The sequence below is a fragment of the Canis lupus genome, chromosome 7 (genome assembly GCF_048164855.1).
Source record: "Canis lupus baileyi chromosome 7, mCanLup2.hap1, whole genome shotgun sequence".
NCBI classification, from domain to species: Eukaryota; Metazoa; Chordata; class Mammalia; order Carnivora; family Canidae; genus Canis; species Canis lupus.
This window is the reverse complement of record NC_132844.1, coordinates 40,182,906-40,201,718: the sequence shown is the minus strand read 5'-3', so window position 1 is coordinate 40,201,718 and position 18,813 is coordinate 40,182,906. Positions and strand designations below refer to the sequence as shown.

At 34.1% G+C, this 18,813-nt stretch overlaps 1 protein-coding gene across 2 annotated transcripts in view; it reads right to left on the bottom strand.

Annotated features, from left to right (window-relative positions):
• The window catches only part of LMBRD1 (LMBR1 domain containing 1), a 109,716-nt gene that overhangs the window by 79,844 nt on the left and 11,059 nt on the right, over positions 1-18,813 (bottom strand). For both annotated transcript variants that reach the window (XM_072832452.1, XM_072832453.1), the window contains exons 3-5: positions 14,808-14,868; positions 3,240-3,337; positions 857-924 (exon numbers count right to left, since the gene is read on the bottom strand). In XM_072832452.1, coding sequence (XP_072688553.1) covers positions 857-924; positions 3,240-3,337; positions 14,808-14,868 — 227 coding nt within the window. The remainder of the gene's footprint in view (positions 1-856; positions 925-3,239; positions 3,338-14,807; positions 14,869-18,813) is intronic.

The following is an 18,813-nucleotide window of genomic DNA, read 5'->3' as shown; positions in this document are numbered from 1 at the left end:
TCCTAACATTTAAAAAAAAAAGAATCAAAACCTATTTTAACAAAGAGAAATGTCTTCCATTAACAAGGACAAATGTTTTCCAAAGAGAAAATTTTAAATGTATAAAAACATGCAAAATTTTACTGAAATTAGTATAAAACCTTAAGGAAGAAGATTTAAGAAAGGAACTCATACACAAAGATTAATTCAAAGATTTAAATTTATTTTTATTTTTATTTATTTATGATAGAGAGAGAGGCACAGACACAGGCAGAGGGAGAAGCAGGCTCCATGCTGGAAGCCCGACACAGGACTCGATCCCAGGACTCCAGGATTGTGCCCTGGGCCAAAGGCAGGCGTGAAACTGCTGAGCCACCCAGGGATCCCTAATTCAAAGATTTAAAGACTGATGCATCAACTCCGAAAAGATGCAGAGATAGGATTTCATTTAAGAACTGTTCATAAAAATGGAAAACCTAGAAACATCATAAATGTTCAAGTAATCATCACTACAAGATTAAATTGTTGTATCCTAAAAGGAGAATGCAATACAGTCAAAATTGATGAATCTACATTTACTATCCAAAGAGATGCCTACAGTATGTCAGCAAGTAGATTATCAAGAATTCATAAAATAAAACCATTAAAATTATAACATGGATGGTATATGTATGGGGGGGGAGAGCACCCTGAATGTATCTGAGCACATAAAAAATGTCTTAATAGAAAAATATACACAAAAAAGGTTAGTGGTTAGTCGTAACATAAACAGTAGTTTATTCTTTTTCTTACACTTTTTTTCCCTACAGTTTTCTGAATGAGCCTTTATTATTATTATGCTATTTCCATTTTCAGGGGGAAAAAAATCAAGACTTACCCAACTAAAAGAAGCAGTGCACAAATTAAAGCAAATCCCAAGGTATACTTGAATGCCGTTTTAATTTGCTGGAAGTCAAGGGGAAAAAGTATACCATTTACTAAACCTTTAATATATAAAATACTCTTAAAAAATTAAAATGTAAAATATCCTTGCTACAGTGTAACAGTACTTTCACATCAAATACACATTTATATTCAACTATGTACAATTTCCTTGTTGAAAAATAATCTTGAAATTTAAGGAAAAACAATGTATACGTCACATCATAAGTATCTTTGCAAACCACACTAGATTTTAAAATCTTTTCAATGGTTAGACTTATGGAAATCAGTACTGAAAACTGTAATCAGTTCAACATAATCATTAGTAAAATTATAAGAATATTTAATAAAATATTCCCCAAAACAGGAAGCAAACAGAAACTACAATACCTCTCCCTTAATTCATTAAAATGGGTTAAAATAATAATTATAATATTTAATATGCATGTATGTGTATATATATCTCTATATTTATATATAACATATATTAATTATATTTATATAAAATGAAAATACATAGAACATATATATAAATATATAACACATTTATTATTATCTTTGTCCAAAGACAAAGAAAAACACAAAGCTGGATATTCTAAATATGGAAAGAAAAGTTAATCTCAGAGAAAAGGTTAAATCAGTAAAACAAATAAACAAACATTATTCATCTCTCAGCCTAAGGAATTCTCTAAAAATCACCTTTAAAATTTAAATTCATGCTTCATTTGACGAATTCTTCACAAAGGAGTTAAGACAATCTTTACGAAAAATCTTAAAGTAAAGGTTGAGGAGGATCTTAAGTTCAACCAAAAGGTTGGGGAAGATGAACTTCAGAAGAAGTGAAAAGAGAAAGCTGGCATCTCATTCCATTTTTTTTAAAGATTTATTTATTTATTCATGAGAGACACAGATAGAGGATGCAGAAACACAGGCAGAGGGAAAAGCAGGCTTCCCACAGGGAGCCCCATGAGGGACTCGATCCTGGATCCTGTGAGCCGAAGGCAGTCGCTCAACCACTGAGCCCCCAGGCGTCCCTCATTCATTCCATTTTTAACATTAAATTCCTAACCAGCCACTTTAACTTACATATATGTTGGGTTTACAAATACAGAGTTACAGAAGTATCTGCAAAGAATTAATTTTGACTTTCTATATAAATATTTAAACATCTTATTTTTTTCTCTAACAAACTGTACTGATTGCCACTTGGAATCACTTCAAACATTGTACTCGCTCCTGATCTTAATGCGAATACTTTAAGGTTTTAATAAACATGATTAGGCATAATGCTGGCTTTTAAGTGAAAGTTATATGTATTTTTTGTATTTAAATACAAAACATAAAAAGGTATAAAACAAATTCCTGTAATGCAATTAAAAAAATTCCTTTTATGTTGCCTTTTTTCCCTTAAATCAGAAAAAAAGGTCCAATTTTAGCAAATTATCTTTCAACATGATTTCTTCTTTGACCTATTAAATGACTATATATTAATAGATACGCTGTCTAAACCACCCATGCAATCTAGAGACAGGCCCAACTCAGTTGTACTATATTCATATATTTTTAAGATACCTCTGAATTCAATTTGCTAATATTTCAGTTAAGATTCGTATACCAGCACTTAGGTGATGTTGGTCTGAAGTTTTGGATATATATATATGTATGTTATATTTATCAGGTTTTTATATCAATGTTATCCTGGATTAGTAAAAATAGTCTACAAGTGTTCCTGCTGACAGGGGTCAGCAGACTGTCCTGTTGGCCACATGTAGCCTATCTCCTATTTTACTGGATCACATCAAGCTTATTAAGTATTATCTCTGGCTACTTCCACAGTACAACAGCAGAGGTAAGTAGCTGCGATAAACCACATGGCCCACAAAGCCCAAAATGTTTATTGCCTGATTTTTAGAGAAAAAGTCCACCAACCCCTGCTCTGGAACTGCTGTCTAAACAATTGTCACAAGTCACATGTGGCTCCTGAGCTTTTGAAAAATGGCTAGTTCAAGCTGAGATGTGCTGCAGTGTTAAGATACATTTTAAATCTCAAAAGCTTAGTGTGAAAGAAGAAATGTAATGTTTCATTAAGAATGCGTTTTGACTATTTAAAATGGTAATACTTGGAACCTATTACATTAAATACAATGTATCATTAAAAATAATTTCAACTGCTCCTTTTTACTTATTTCAATGTGGCTACTAGAAAATTTAAAATTTCCCATCTGGCTCACATTGTATTTCCATTAGACAACACTGCTCCAGAATAAATTCAGTCATGTCATTCTTTGAGAAAGGAAATAATCTTTCCTCCTCCCTGAACATAAAATAAACATACTTACAGTGCATTTACCGGTATCATCATCATCCTTCTCTTCATAGTAGAAGTAGACAAAAGGGATCCAGAAGAACACACAGAACAGTATGACAGAATATAAGGCTGTGGAAAGACATAAGCTGAGTTCCACCGAATACACATAAACTTAATAACTGTGATATATATACTTGTGTGTGTACATATTAACATACAAATGTAACTTACCAAATTCACACTACATAACAAAGTCACTTCCCCATCTGATCCCTATACCCATAACTGTTTATATGTAATATCCCAATCAGCCTTTTCTGATCCCTGTCCCAAGAAATCAATAGCATTATTAGATCATAATTTAAGTTAACCATGGGGCAATTTTCAGCAGTAATGATAATAACTGTGCCTATAACAAGTGTAGCAGCTAACACCTGAGCTTCAGATTGTGGGGTCAAGCCTCACAAGGGGCTCTGTGCTCAGCATGAAGTCTGCTTGTCTCCCCTCTCACTCTGCTCCCTCCCCTGCTCACACACATGTACTTACCTTCTCTCTCTGTCTCTAAAATAAATAAAGGAATAAAATATTTTTAAAAAATAAAGGAATGTTAACTTTTATATTCCTTCCAACTGAAAATCAAGTTGACACAATATTTTCCAGTCAAATTAAAAAAAATAGCTATAATCAATACTGTCCTTTTGATACAAATAATTTCCCCAATCGAAGTTTAAAATATGTAGTGTTATAAAACTGATTTTATACAAATCAGTAAGGGTCAGCCACAGAAGAAGGCCCTCCTGAAAGTATACAAGTGAACTATCTCAAGTGTCTTGCATTAATCCTTCCTTCCTTCCTACCTTCCTCTCTCTCTTCCTTCCTTCCTCTCGCTTTTCCTCTCTCTCTCTCTGTCTCTCTCTCTCTCTTTCTTTCTTTTTAAAGTAGGCTCCATGCCCAATGTGAAGCCCAATGCAGAGTTTGAATTCAGGACCCCCCCTCAGATCAGGACCTGAGCTGAGATCCAGTCGGATGCAGACTGAGCCACCCAAGTACCCCCTGCATTAACTCTTTCATAACAAGAATGTTCTTAGCAACATTATTCACAGTAGTCAAAAACTGGAAATGACCCAAACATCCATCAACATGTGAACAGATAAACAATATATAGATTGCTTGCTTATATAATTGACTAGTATACAGCAATAAAAAAGAAGCAACCATGGATACATGAGATGAGGATGAATTTCACAAACCTTATGCTGAATAAAATAAGCCTAAACACAGGAGTACATTTTCTATGACTGAACTTAGGAAAGCTTTAAAACTGGCGTAACTAATTTATTGCAAGTCAAAAAAGTGGTTGGGGCAGCTACTGACTGTAAAGAGACATGAAGATATATGGCAACAGGAATATTCAGAAAAAGGCAGTTACTAGCAATCCATGCCTGGGGGAAGGAAGTGGGGAACAGAAACAATCTGAAAAGACTATAATAACCCCTCAGCAGTCTGTGACTCAAAATAGGTATAGAACAACTGCTCTAAATCTTTGTTTTGCTAACACCACATGCTAAATAAATGATCTTCTGTGAAGCTAACTGTTCTTTCCTCAGTGTCCTTCATAAAGATCTCTTCCTTTAACCCATAAGTGTTAATCTATAAAGAAAAATAATTAACATTTTTGTGTTTCAGATCAGTTCTAATGTCCAGTTGGGTTTATATATCTGTAAATGAAAAAAAAAAAAAAAAAGTTGCTGCTACCACTATTATGAAACAGAGAAACTGCTTCTGTTACAGTTCTATTTCCAATTGATAGCTATTTTCAAAGGAAAATTATTCTTAACTCCAACAGTGATGACACTCTCATATCCTGACATCTTTATAAAGTATGCTTTTATTTGTAAATGTTTTTGTTAAAAGACTGCTACTAGCAAAGAAAAGATAAACAGGCTCTTTGGTTTAGTCCCACAAACAAAGAAAACATATTAAGAACAAATTTTAAAACTTCATGTGCACAGAAGTTGGCAAAAAAAATAAACTCATAAAACAAGTCCTTTTTTTAAAACATCTTAGCAAGAACAAGCAAAAACAAGTGAACAGACAGCCATCAACCCTTAAAAGGAAATGGACAAAAACTGTGGCAAAGAATATGATGATCGTTATCTTTTCATATACATGAAGCAAATAACCTACCCCTTTTAAAAACTGGGTATCATTAAATTATAACTCACATGAAAATTAACTTGGATAAATTAAGCTTTTGGATTTTTAGACATTTTTTATTCCTCCCAACTACTGATGAAAACATTAAGACAAAGAATAACTTAGTCAATATTGTGATAGTATAATTAATCATTACAAAGCTTTTTGTTTCAGAAGGCCAAAGTATAAAGATATTCTGGGAATTCTAAAAGCCTTCTAAAATTATCCCATTTACCCAGCTGGAGAAATCTGGGGTCAAGACTGCTAGCTACATATCCCATTTTCATCTCAGCTGGCATTCTCCTTTCTGTCCTTCCCCTTCCTTCCTACTTCCTGCCTAAAATGGACACATGATAGCTTACTCTCTAACCACCATTTTGGACTCTCGTAACCTTAAGATGGAAATCATGCATTAAGGATGGAAAAGAGAAGGAAAAAAACAAACACATGTTTAGGATCCTCATGCCATAATGCTGCCATCTGAACCATGGATGGCCCATTTCTAGACTTATTTTAAGTGAGATTTAAAACCACAATCCATTAAGTCATCTACTTCCAGTCTGTTAACAGCTGCCAAGTGTAATTGCTGAAGCAGAATCTGATACAAGAAATGGGGGAACCCAAACATTCACTCCTGAACTATGGTGGTCCTGCCTGTGAGCCATGAGTGTAATAGATCTCAATTAACTTTAACCATTGAACATGGTAGCATCATGAAGTGCCACAGAATCCCCTGGGTTCAAGATACAGTTCTTGTCTTTACTAGGTAGCAGCAACTCTATTTCCCTTTATAGCCAGGATCAATCACTCCAAACTACATGGTAACTATTATTGCCTGTTTATGCAACAGAATAAGGAGACCAAATGGTCAGGTGGAAATAATACCTCTAATTCAACAAAGCTATTATTGCATCCTTGCTGGAAGTACTCTCATATGGCTATTAAAAATTCTAACTAGCAGAACTCAGCTACAAGAAACAAGTTTTGTGGCTAGTTCATTAGGAATTATTGTACAAACTGCCATGCTCACTTCTATCCCTTAGTTATCAAACATAGGTCTAGATTATGGGACAAAGAGACCATGTAATGCTCACTGGTCCACAGCATTCCCTAAATGAAAAAAATAAATTAACACTTCAAAGTTCATTTTATGAAGCTTGTAGGGTCTTCATACACAAACCTGGTAAGAATAGTAAGATAAAGGAAAATTATATACCAGTCTACCTGAGTCAATTTTTTAAAAAGAACCAAATAAGAAAACAGCAAATCAAATCCAGCAAGAGATTTAAAAACCAAAAAAGCCATCATCACGACTAGTCAAGGTTTATCTTAGGAATGCAAAGTTGACTGAAGAATAATCTATCCATGTAATACGTTACTTGAAAGAATTATTAAAAAACAAAACAACAACAAAAAACTCCGTATGATACTCTGGTAAAGGGTATTCAATTAAAAAAATATCTAATTAGTATGTTCCAGGCATCATTCTAGGGTTCGTGGATATGGCAAAATCAAAGCTCAGAAGTCCCTACTCTCCTAAGAATTCAGTGGGGGGAAAATATTTAGAATCACTGTGCAAACTACTCAGAGTACATAAAAAAAATTTCTTAAATAAGAAAAATACAAACAACCCAACTAAAAAAGGTAACTAAAGCAGAAAATTGAAAAAGTCAATAAATATTTTAAGAACATGCAATTTCATTTTCAAATAAGAGAAATGCAGATTAAGGAACTATCAATTCACACTTCCCAGACTGGCAAAAACTAAAAATGCATAGCAATACCAAAGTCTGGCATACAGAACACCCAAAATTAATGTAATATTTGTGTCAGCCATATTTTAAAAAGTACACTATGGTTTTTAAAATTACAGCTACAATCTTGATGTCCCACATAATCCAAATAATATTAGTCTTGTCGGCAGGATTTTACAGCAATATTTTAATGTCAGGATAAAGTTTCCTTGCTATTCCAAGGGCTCAGATAATGCATGAACAGTTTCAAATGTTCTTTTTCTCTCCTTCATTTTAGAGGTAGTATATACTTATTTGGGAAATTCTGTAAGATACAAAAATATACACAAAATTAAAATTATAGATAATTCAACTATCTAAATGCCACCTAATTTAAACTTTGGGATATCTTCTTCTAGTCACTAATTGTATACACAGTGTTTTTATTTTTATTTGCTATGTAACTCATTGGGCTAGGTGCCAAAAAACTACAGCCTAAGGGCCAAATCTGGCCTACCACTTGCTTTTGTAAATAAAGTTCTACTGGAACACACAACAAAAACAAAAATAAGAACAAAAACACCAAGTTTAGGGACACCTGGGTGGCTCAGTGGTTGAGTGTCCGCCTTTGGCTCAGAGCATGATCCTGGAGTCCTGGGATCGAGTAGTCCCACATTGGGCTCCTGGCAGGAAGCCTGCTTCTCTCTCTAGGTCTCTGCCCCTCTCTCTGTGTCTCTCATAAATAAAATTAAAAAAAAAAAAAATCTTTAAAAAAATACCAAGTTTAGGATACAGAGCAACTGGAATGTTTTTATCTTTTCAATGGGATTTGTATAAACACTTAGAAAAATAATTTGTCGTTATTTAGAATGTTGAAGATGCATGTAACTTATGGTCTATCAACTCTATGTATGTATGCATTTTGCATTTAGGCAACAAGAAACGTGTACAAACATGTTCAACACACAATTTTTAATAGCAAACAATCCAAATGTCCAGACTGATTAACACGTGTTATATTCATAGACAATAAAAATAAGCTATACTTCATGCACGAATACGAAAGAATCTCAGAAACATATGGCTGAGAGAAAACAAGCAACTTTATATGAAATTTCATATAAAGTAAAAAAAATGTAAAACTAAAGATACACCTTGGTAGAACTTTAAAGGTAAATCAAGGGTTTAACAGAGACTAAATTATAATAGTGGTTACTTCTAAGGGAGTTGGAGAAGAGGTGGCATCATGGAAAGGCACACAAGGGGCTTCAAACTTCATACTTTGCATGCTTAATAGATATATTGCAAGTATAAAAGCATTATATGTTGAATAAACATCAAAACTGTCAATACTTATAAGACTGCTATATAGTTAGCTTCTAAAATGGCTCCTGATGATCCCCACACCCTTGTGCAATCCCCTTCCCTTGAGTGTGGGGTAGATCACTGACTCACTGCTGATGAAAAGAATGTGACAAAGTGGTGGAATGTCACTCCTAGGATTAGTACTAAGAGATTCTGACTTCCATCTTGCTCGCTCTCAGAAACCTCAGCTGCCATGTTGTCAACCGTCCCATGAAAAAGTCCCTGTGGTAAGAAACTGATGCTGCTGGCAACAGGTAGTTAAGATCTGAAGCCAGCCCCTACCCACGTGAGGGAGATTGGGAGCCAACTCTCCCCTAATGGATGATTGTAGTCCCAAAATACACAACTGCAGCCTTGTGAGGAGAAACCCAGAGCTGAGGACCTATATCAGCTACATATAGATTCTTGACCCAGAAAAACTATGAGATAATGTTTGTTTTAAACTGCTAAATTTGGGGATAATTTGGTATACCACAATAGGTAACTATTATCACTGCTCATAGTACCTCACTAATTCAAACATTAAAGGGCATGATCTGACCGTGTATACAATTAGAGTACAAAATTGTTTACAGGCTTTAACTTAGAATATGTAGTCTGAAGAACAGTCATTTCCCTTATGGATTTTTTTGGTTTCCTCTAATCTTTCCACGTGGAAACAAATTCTTAGGTTACTGAATCTCATGAAGTCATTATCTAGAGAATTTCTTGAGCAAATATAATTAGAAACCATTTAGAAAACTCCCCCAGTGATTAAGAATACAGTCTTTTAAAAAGGGAGAGGGAAAGCAGGAGATAGGATACAACTATCTCATCAAGAAGAACTCTGCAGAACTGAAAAGGTCCCCCAAATTAGTCCCAGTCTATCTTATCTAGAAAAGCAATTAAATATATTAGAGATGTTTCCAAAACAAGAAAGAATCAAAAAGACATAAACATGATGAGATGCTAGGTCAATTCTTTCATATTAATTTTCTCATATCATTGCACTGAGTTTACTACCCTTGTTTTAATTCAGCTAATCTGAACTAAAACAATAGCAGTTATCAGCTATTTAGCACTAATCACACATCTCACACTCCTAATACCATGAAGTAGATACTACTTTATCACCATTTCACAAGTGGAAAAGTCATAAAGAAGTTAAGTGACTTCAAGGTCTCATGGTACTCTTCTCAAATTAGACAGTAGGAAGTTGTAAACCTTAAGTTCAAAACGCATAATATAGACTCCAGGTACAATTTTTCAGCAAGTAACCAATAGGACATACGGAAAAACTTACTAAAAATTCTCTTAGGTACTCTAAAAGGCATGGCATAGAAACAGGAGTCTGAAAGTGTCTTCGTCCATCTTATTCCTCCTTAGTTCCATAATTTACCTTACCCAAATATGTATACACCTATTTTCACTGCAGAAATGCTGGAGAGCAAAAAGTAAGAACTTATTAAACATCTTAATAATCTGGGATTCTTTGAAGAAGAGTACTCATACAATGGCAAACAATGCAGTAAATGCTTTTTTAAAAAATGCAAGTATACATATACTAGATCCTCAAAGCAGCGGTATTTGAAATAACCAAAAACTGAACCTAACTGACCATAAATTTTAGAATGGACAAACAAGCCATGGGATGTTAATACAATAGAATATTTACAACAATGACATTCAATGAGGTACTGTTACCTGCAACAATACAGATAAATCGCAAATAAAATGTTGACCACTAAACCAGAAGAGAAAAAATACCTACTGTATGATTCAATTTATATCAACACACACACACACACACAAAAACGATAGCCCAAGAATCAGTGTCAAGAAAATAAAGTGTCTCTAGGATAAAGTGATACAACTACAGAAGGGCTGAACACAACAGTCTGGAAAAATTCCTGCTTATGGTTTGAGCTCTCTCCTTTTCTACAACCCCTGTATACACTGAAAATCAAAACAGAAAGCTAGAAAAACTATTAAGTAAAATGGAAATTCACTTAAAGTGGACAGTGAAAGAATTAAGACTAAAACTTTCAAGAATGGTTAGAGAAAACATTAGAATAAACATTTACAATAAAGTACATTAAATAGAATGTAAAAGATTTAAAGATGAAAATAAATTTGAAATATAAAAATAGGACTCAGATAAAAGGCTAAACATAATACATAAGAAATAAAATCCTGAATAGGCTCAAACATAGGATTAAAACGGAACTGAGAATAAAAAAGACAAGAGTAGTTTTTTAAAGGAAAATATCAAAGAGGTTTAAAGACATAAATGAAGAAACAAAAACATTTAAAAAGGAAAAAAAAGACTGAATCCTTAATGTCTCTGGGAGGAGTACAACATCCTTGGATGAAGGGATCTCCTTCTAGGTATAGGGTCCCTATGAGTATCAGACAAAAGGGCAGAAAAACAATTTTACTCTTTCATCGTTCAGTAAGATCCAAGAACCTGTATTTCCCATGCAGTCAGTGTGAGGTAATTAAGGACTGTTAATAATAATCATTTTAGCAGCTGGGGAAGAACCAGTAGGTAGAAGCAGCAGTTGGCCTGACTTCTACAAATTTTCCAGAAACACACACACACACACACACACACACACACACAAAAGTTCAATTAATATAACAGAAGGATCTCAAAAATGTGTTTTCCCGACCCTGATTTGCAGGGATTAGAGAGTACCCAAAACAAGAAAACTATTTTCATAATAATATCAAAATGTTGTTAGCCTTTCCACCAGCAGTTATGTTTGTCACCATCAAGCACTCACTAGTGGGGAGCACTTTTATTCAGGAAACTTCCTTTTGAAGTAGTAATGATTCTATTAGATGTCTACTTTTAATACACATTTTAAAAAATTTCTGTGAGAAAGGAAGTACTCATGAATCACACTTCTGAGACGCACTGTGCTATTTTACTTATGAGCTACACTAGTCACTTTCCTTCAAAGAACACCATTTTTTACTTGAAAGAACTGACAGACCAGCAGTAATTATCTACCCTTGAGTATTAGAGGGACTTTTCCAAAAATGAATAAAGTGACCCTTTACTTCAAAGAAAAAAAATGACCGTATTTGCTGCCAATGATAAAACCTAAGCTTTCAAAAGAAAATTAGGATTTTTGGAAAACTTGAATCCACCACCCTGAATCTTACTTCTTCCCTATAGATAAACATGTTTCTGACAAGAGCAGTGTTGACACTAACAGAAGAGAGAATTCATTAATGGAAATCAGAATCTCTCTGGATGGACTCTAGCATTCTGTATTATTTAAAAGGTCCCAGATGATATTTGGAGCTGCCCTGAGGGTTCAGTGCTGCTAAGCATTCTCACAGGAAACATCCCAAGGACTATTTATTATAAGGCAGCTCACTTAATGCTACCAAGCTCCAGCTTAGGAAATAAAATCCACTTTAGGCTATGCCACTCACTAACAAGGCGATCTTTATTATCTCTAAATATCAATTTCTCCATCTGTAAAACATAAAATATATTCCCCAAAAAATGACACTCATGAAAATTAAGTAAAATGTTGAGGTGAAAGTCTTCTACAGTTTTTGGCAAGGTTAGACAATGAAAACGTGTTGATGTTAGGAGAGACTGGATGAACTATAAGGGGATGTATAAAAATGGTGCTTTCAATTATCTGGAGTCTGTTTTGTTCTCAGCATCCAGGAGGAGATAGCTAACAGGCAGTTAGATAATATCTAACATTTCTAGAAAAACACCTGGGCTTGAAGATAGTAACTATTTCAGAAGCTATATATCCTTTTAGGCTCCTGACTATAGGTCACCTTTCTAAGACAAAGTTAAAGGCCTATTATCCACAGTTAAAGTGGATATGACTGTCATCTTTATAACAACCACCATTAATATTATTGAATTAAATCTTGCTTTGAATCCATAGTCATCGAGAAGTTTTCTATCATTATTTGGCTTCTTATGCAAAGTCCTTCCTTATATGAGTATCTCAACCATCCTATCCCAAGGTAGTTATATTTCTAACAACTCAACTTCTGCAGAAAATCAAACCCTAATACCTAAGTCATCTACTGTTTGTAATGATTAACTTATCTCCTATGCATTTAATATACTAGAGACATACTATTCTTAGGAGAATTGAAAAAAAATACTCACTAAAATCATTTTGGTAGACTTAATTCTCTACATGAAACAAGTGGAAGGGCTGCATAAATTAATATTTCTGTTTATAAGTCTTTGTAACCTTGGTTACAATGGATTAATCCAACAGCCTCTAGGTTCAATGATAAGATATGGCTCATGGACCTGGACTGCACCAAGATAAAAGCTACCTTATCTTGTCACATGTTCTACAGCACAAATACTCTTTAATGTCACATAGGAGAGGGATCCCTGGGTGGCGCAGCGGTTTAGCGCCTGCCTTTGGCCCAGGGCGCGATCCTGGAGACCCGGGATCGAATCCCACGTCGGGCTCCCAGTGCATGGAGCCTGCTTCTCCCTCTGCCTATGTCTCTGCCTCTCTCTCTCTCTCTGTGTGAATATCATAAATAAATAAATAAAATTAAAAAAAAAAATTTAAAAAAAAAAAAAAAAATGTCACATAGGAGAGAGGCTCACTTCCCGTAAAATTGTTTTTGAAGTGATTTATATCCTCCCAAAATTTGTATTGAAAGGCAACATTATGTGTAATATAGCACCATTTCAAAAGTTTTAAGAAGTCAAATTTATATTTTAAAATATAAATATAATGTATTCATCAGAAATAATGAATTCTACATTAAAATATAGTAATTATCTACCCTTGAGCATTAGAGGGACTTTTCCAAAAATGAATAAAGTGACCCTTTAATTCAAAGAAAAAAAATGACAGTATTTGCTGTCAATGATAAAACCTAAGCTTTCAAAAGAAAATTAGGATTTTTGGAAAACTTGAATCCACCACCCTGAATCTTATTTATGTGTAATATAGCACCACTTCAAAGGTTTTAACTTAAGAAGTCAAATTTATATTTTAAAATATAAATATAATGTATTCATCAGAAATAATGAATTCTACATTAAAATACCACAAAACATTTCTAAAATATACACCAAAGGGATATAATTTCATGGGTTCTGTAGATTTCAGATCAAGAGATAAGGCAGAGTCAGAGCAGCTAAATGAAAATTCAATGAAACCCTTGAAAAAATTATCCCATGAAAAGAAATTCTATAAGCTGTTTTTTCAGTTTTCAATTTAGTGTCCTACTGAAATCTTATTCAACATCTTGATCAACTGCTGAAAAAAAAATCACATCCCTTTCTTAATTCAGTACTTAGACATTTTTTTTAGATTTATTTATTTTATTTTTACTTTAGGGAGAGAGAGCATGTGTGTGTGCATGCCCATGTGCCCGTAAGCAGGGGGGAAGTGGGGAGAGGGAGAGAGAGAATCCAAGCAGGCTCCCTGCTGAGAGCGGAGCCTCACATGACTGGATCCCAGGACCCTGAGATCATAACCTGAGCCAAAACCAAGAGTCTAATACTTAACTGAGTCACCAAGCCGCCCCAGCACCTACACACTTTTATAAAAACACAAGTTGTATGTGTATATTTAAAGAGAAAAACTGGGAAACTAATTATAAAGCTTTAATAATTGAACACTGGGGAAGGAAGAGAGAGGGAAGGCCCAATCAATCAGAATCCCTTAAAGTGGCTCTGTAATCAGAATCCCTTAAACTGGCTCTGTACAGTACAATAAAGCTGATGTTACAAACTCCCTGGAATGCCCTCTACTAGTGTCAATACTTAGAAAAAATGTCTAGAAAACTGAGATTTTTAAAATCAAGACTGCATACTGGTAATATAGACAAAGGAAGAGACTTGGGATTTAAAGTAACTTGACTGGGGATCCCTGGGTGGCGCAGCGGTTTAGCGCCTGCCTTTGGCCCAGGGCGCGATCCTGGAGACCCGGGATCGAATCCCACGTCGGGCTCTCGGTGCATGGAGCCTGCTTCTCCCTCTGCCTGTGTCTCTGCCTCTCTGTGTGTGTGTGTGTGTGTGTGTGTGTGTGTGTGTGTGTGACTATCATAAATAAATAAAAATAAAAATAAAATAAAATAAAATAAAAAAGTATTTGACTGAAACTCCAAAAAGACATATTACAAGTGAACCTAAATAAAGCAAAATAGGTGAAAAGTTTCTGGATTATGAGAATGAATACTGTATTACTTACTCCTGGTGTTGAAGCAGTAATCACAAATGTGGTATCAAAATTAAATGTTTATACATAGCTTAATTCTATATCTTGGTTAGCAGCCCAGAAAGGAAATGAAACTCAAATACTTACTATAGTAACCATATAACACAGTGTCCTCGATCTGTCTGCTGACATTAGCATTGGCCCAGTCCTACAATAAAAAGGAAATAACAGCAATATTAACAAAACATCCATTTGTTTAACAGTTATGATTAAGTTTTAATATGACTGAATTTCACTTATAAATGTATCTACAACCCAACCAAGTATGATCAGTGCCTTCAATAACTGAGAAACAGATACATAGACACACACATTCAATAGGTAAATACTGAGATAAGATGGCAATACAGTTCTAGGGAAACACATAAGCAGATGCACCTAACTTGGCCTGAAGATCAGAGATGGCTTCCTAAAATGACTCGAAACTGAACAATGAAGGAAGAAAGGTTATACTCAGAGAAAAGGAGAAAACACAATAGGAAGGATAGAAAAGAGAAGGAACGTATAGGAAAGTCTGAGAAAACTGCAAGAAGATATGTATAGATTTATTAGAGCTTTTGGAAAAGTAAGAAAAAGCAGGTGGAACAACCGAAGAAAGGACACAGGTTTAAGGAAGTTATGAGTCATGCTAGGTATTTTGGACTCTGTCCTAAGGGCACCAGAAAATTGTGATGAGTTTTTATACAGAGAGTGAAATATGATTTGTATTTTAGAAAGATATTTGAGTACACTACATATATATATTTTTAGTACAATATATTTTTTAAAAATACCTGAGTCAATCTAAAACTCCTCTGCACTCATCCCACACAAGAATTCATTAGATTAGTAATTTAAATGTAGTAATTTAACTACAAATATAATTCATATTAATAAAAATATAAAAAATATAATTCAAATTAATCTTTTCAAATAAAAAAAATCTGTACACTAATGAATCAGAACTGAGGTATAAATGGCAAGTCTTTTTACCAAATGTCCTATGCTTAAGCATATGAAAAATTAAACCTGGAGAGTCCAAGTGACTACTACTATTAAATAATAAGGCTTAAATTAGTATACAGATCATTTCTTTTCTATAAACACTTTAAGAGCTCAAGGCAATATCAACATCCCACTACACTGGCACTGAAGGAAGGATAGCAACATTTAAATCTCAAATAATTAGGTTTTCCTTTTTTTCATCTATACACACCTCTAGCAATGAACATCTATGAATTTCTTAGTGACAAATTCCTCAAAGAACAAAATTGTGGAATATCCAAATTTAGCACTATAAGCAAAACCTTGACAAAGAACAATAAAAATTGTATTTTTCCAATAGCAATAAAGACTATAAGAAACTTAATAGGCTAAATAAAAATTTTATGTTAACTACATAAAGAAAACTAACTTATAGAATATTAAAAATCTAAATAAATGGAAAGAAACATGCACCTACATGAAAAGACTATAAACACCAAATCCCTAAAAATTAATCTATAAAAACTATATATACTGTCAATCCAAATCCTAATATACTAGGAAGTAGAGTAATTTTGACATGCTGATTATAAAAATCATCTGAAAAACATATAGGCAAGAGCTAAGAAATTTTTTGAAAAAGACCAACAATGAGGAATTTACCCAATTACTAGATTTTATTAATAAAACATGAACATCTACTACCTTTTATTTACCTAAGTCGCAAAATTTAAAATACATTATTAATGGCAAACTTGGAGGAAAAGTCATCTCCTACATAGTAAGAAAAATAGTCTATGATACAGACATTCTTTTTTGGAATCTATCCTAAAAAGAGTCACACAAATCAGCACAGATATCAGTACACACCTAAGTTTTAAAGATAAGTAGTAGTACTATGTAATTAATGACCTCAAGAGGTCTTACTGGGTTGCATGACAAGCTACCAAAAGGGGGCCTCCTCTTCCCATTCAGTAGAAGAGCTGCACCCCATCTCTATTACAGTACTACAGGGCCCCGAAGACTCTAGGTGCTCAGCAACTGGAATGTCCAATGTTCATGTCACAGACAGCTTGTATCTAAATAAGTTCACAATACTTGGCACCGAAGTCTCTAGTGTTTACCTATCTGCAAGGCCACTCTTCTTGCCTTAGAAGAAGGGAAAACAAAAAAAGATAGCGGTACCTCTGCTGAAGCACCTGCACTTTGGGAAAGCTCACCTTTTTACAGAATGTCAAGTATATTAGAACCTGTGCACTTGTGGACCCTTATCCTTATAAATTCCAGCCTACACCAAATAATGTTTATTGATTTTTCACTCAAGACCTCCTTATCCAACAATATGCAGTACAGTATTGTTAAAAAAAAATCAAAAACAGTAAGAATTAGAAACAATCTAAATGCCTGAGGAAAAACTGTAAGACATTAAAAACAATGAAATCTGTCTAACCTGGTATATATAAATATCGAGGTACTTTTGAGTGGGGGGAGGTACACAGAATGAATTCCAACTAATAGTTTTAACACATGCAATCTTTGTCTAAAAAATGAAATACCACACATATACCAAAAAAATGGAACAGTGCTTTTACCACATGGGAATTGCAAAGCACTGGGAATAATTCTGTGCAATGATTGGAAATTTTTTTCATCAATGATTCAAGTATCCAAATGGATATGCACATAATCAAAACTTTAATTCCTAACAGTTTTAGTTACTGTTTATACACAAAATGGAATTTTAAAAAGATTTTTAAATCTTGAAGATCTTGGATAATTCACCTATCCTTATACAAACTCCCTTCCAATTTCCAAAATAATCCCACAAAGTATTAATGAACCCACTGAGAATACTTAAAAGTTAAACTTTAAAATTAACTAAGACCCCAATCCCAGAAAAAAGTTGAAAGAAGAAAGTATGTAGGTAATTTAAAGCCAAAGATACACTGACATTTAGAAACTTTAACCCCCAAAAAAAAACTTTTACCCTGAAAAGCTCTTTTGTTTAACCAAATCTTATAACAAGAAAATATTAATGTTACTATTTTGAGGCTAAAAATATGTGTAATATATACAACATCATTCAAGTACTATTAGTGCATTTGGCTTTTATACCCTGTCTTGTCTTTAAGGTATATACTGTCAAAAAAGCTTAGTTTATGAAACCTTCCTTCTTTTACATTTTGAAAACCACTATGCCCTTGCTATGTTTCATAGATCACAGCCTCCCAAAGTAGAGACCGAAAGAAACCAGAGTCATTTAAGACTTAAAGAACTGGAATACTGAAGAATATTAAATTACATTTCAGATGAAAGAAAATGAATATAAATTCCATAGAAGAAAGAAGTAGTAGGTCATGTATGTAAAATTTCCTTTCCTATTCCTCAAGATGATGTTTGGAAATGTTCTGCCCAATGCAAAAGTATTCAACTCTCTTCAATTTTCACTGATATTCTCACCTTAGACCAGTGGCTTTCATTCATGGGTGACTCTGTCCCTTATGGAACATTTGGCAATGGAGACCCAGGAATTCTGGAGAGTGTCCGTGTACTACTGGCACTTGTGGGAGGAAGCAAAGATCTGCTGTCTACAATGCACAGGACAATCCTCACAATACAGATTAACCAGCACAAAATGTCAATGCTTCAGAAACACTGACTCTGAGGTCCCTAAAATAACTTGGGAGTCAAAAGATAGGAATTCCTCAACTTACTACCAAATCTAAAACTTAACCCTATCTGTATTTAAATATTAGTCCTTCCTTCTGCCAAGTACCTATACTCCTACTTATGGCCAGTTCTTTCACATTAAACCCCCAACCCCTTTGCTTTCTCAAAGACATTGGCTTGCAATAGTATCCTCTCTTCCCTCTAAAAATTTCTCCTACTCCACTGAATCCTAAAGTATAAACCCTAGTAACTTCCATTAAGCACAGAGATATACACAGAATCACCTTAAATAAAAATAAATAAATAATAAATACTTCCCTTGACCCCACGTTTTTTTGTTTTCTTTAGGAAAACAAAAGTTCTTGAAAAGTTTTTAGCATTCCCTATCAATGTTTGTCAATGTTTCCTCATCTCCCTGTCCACGGTTAACCCACTCCAACCTAACCACCCAAATGCTCCA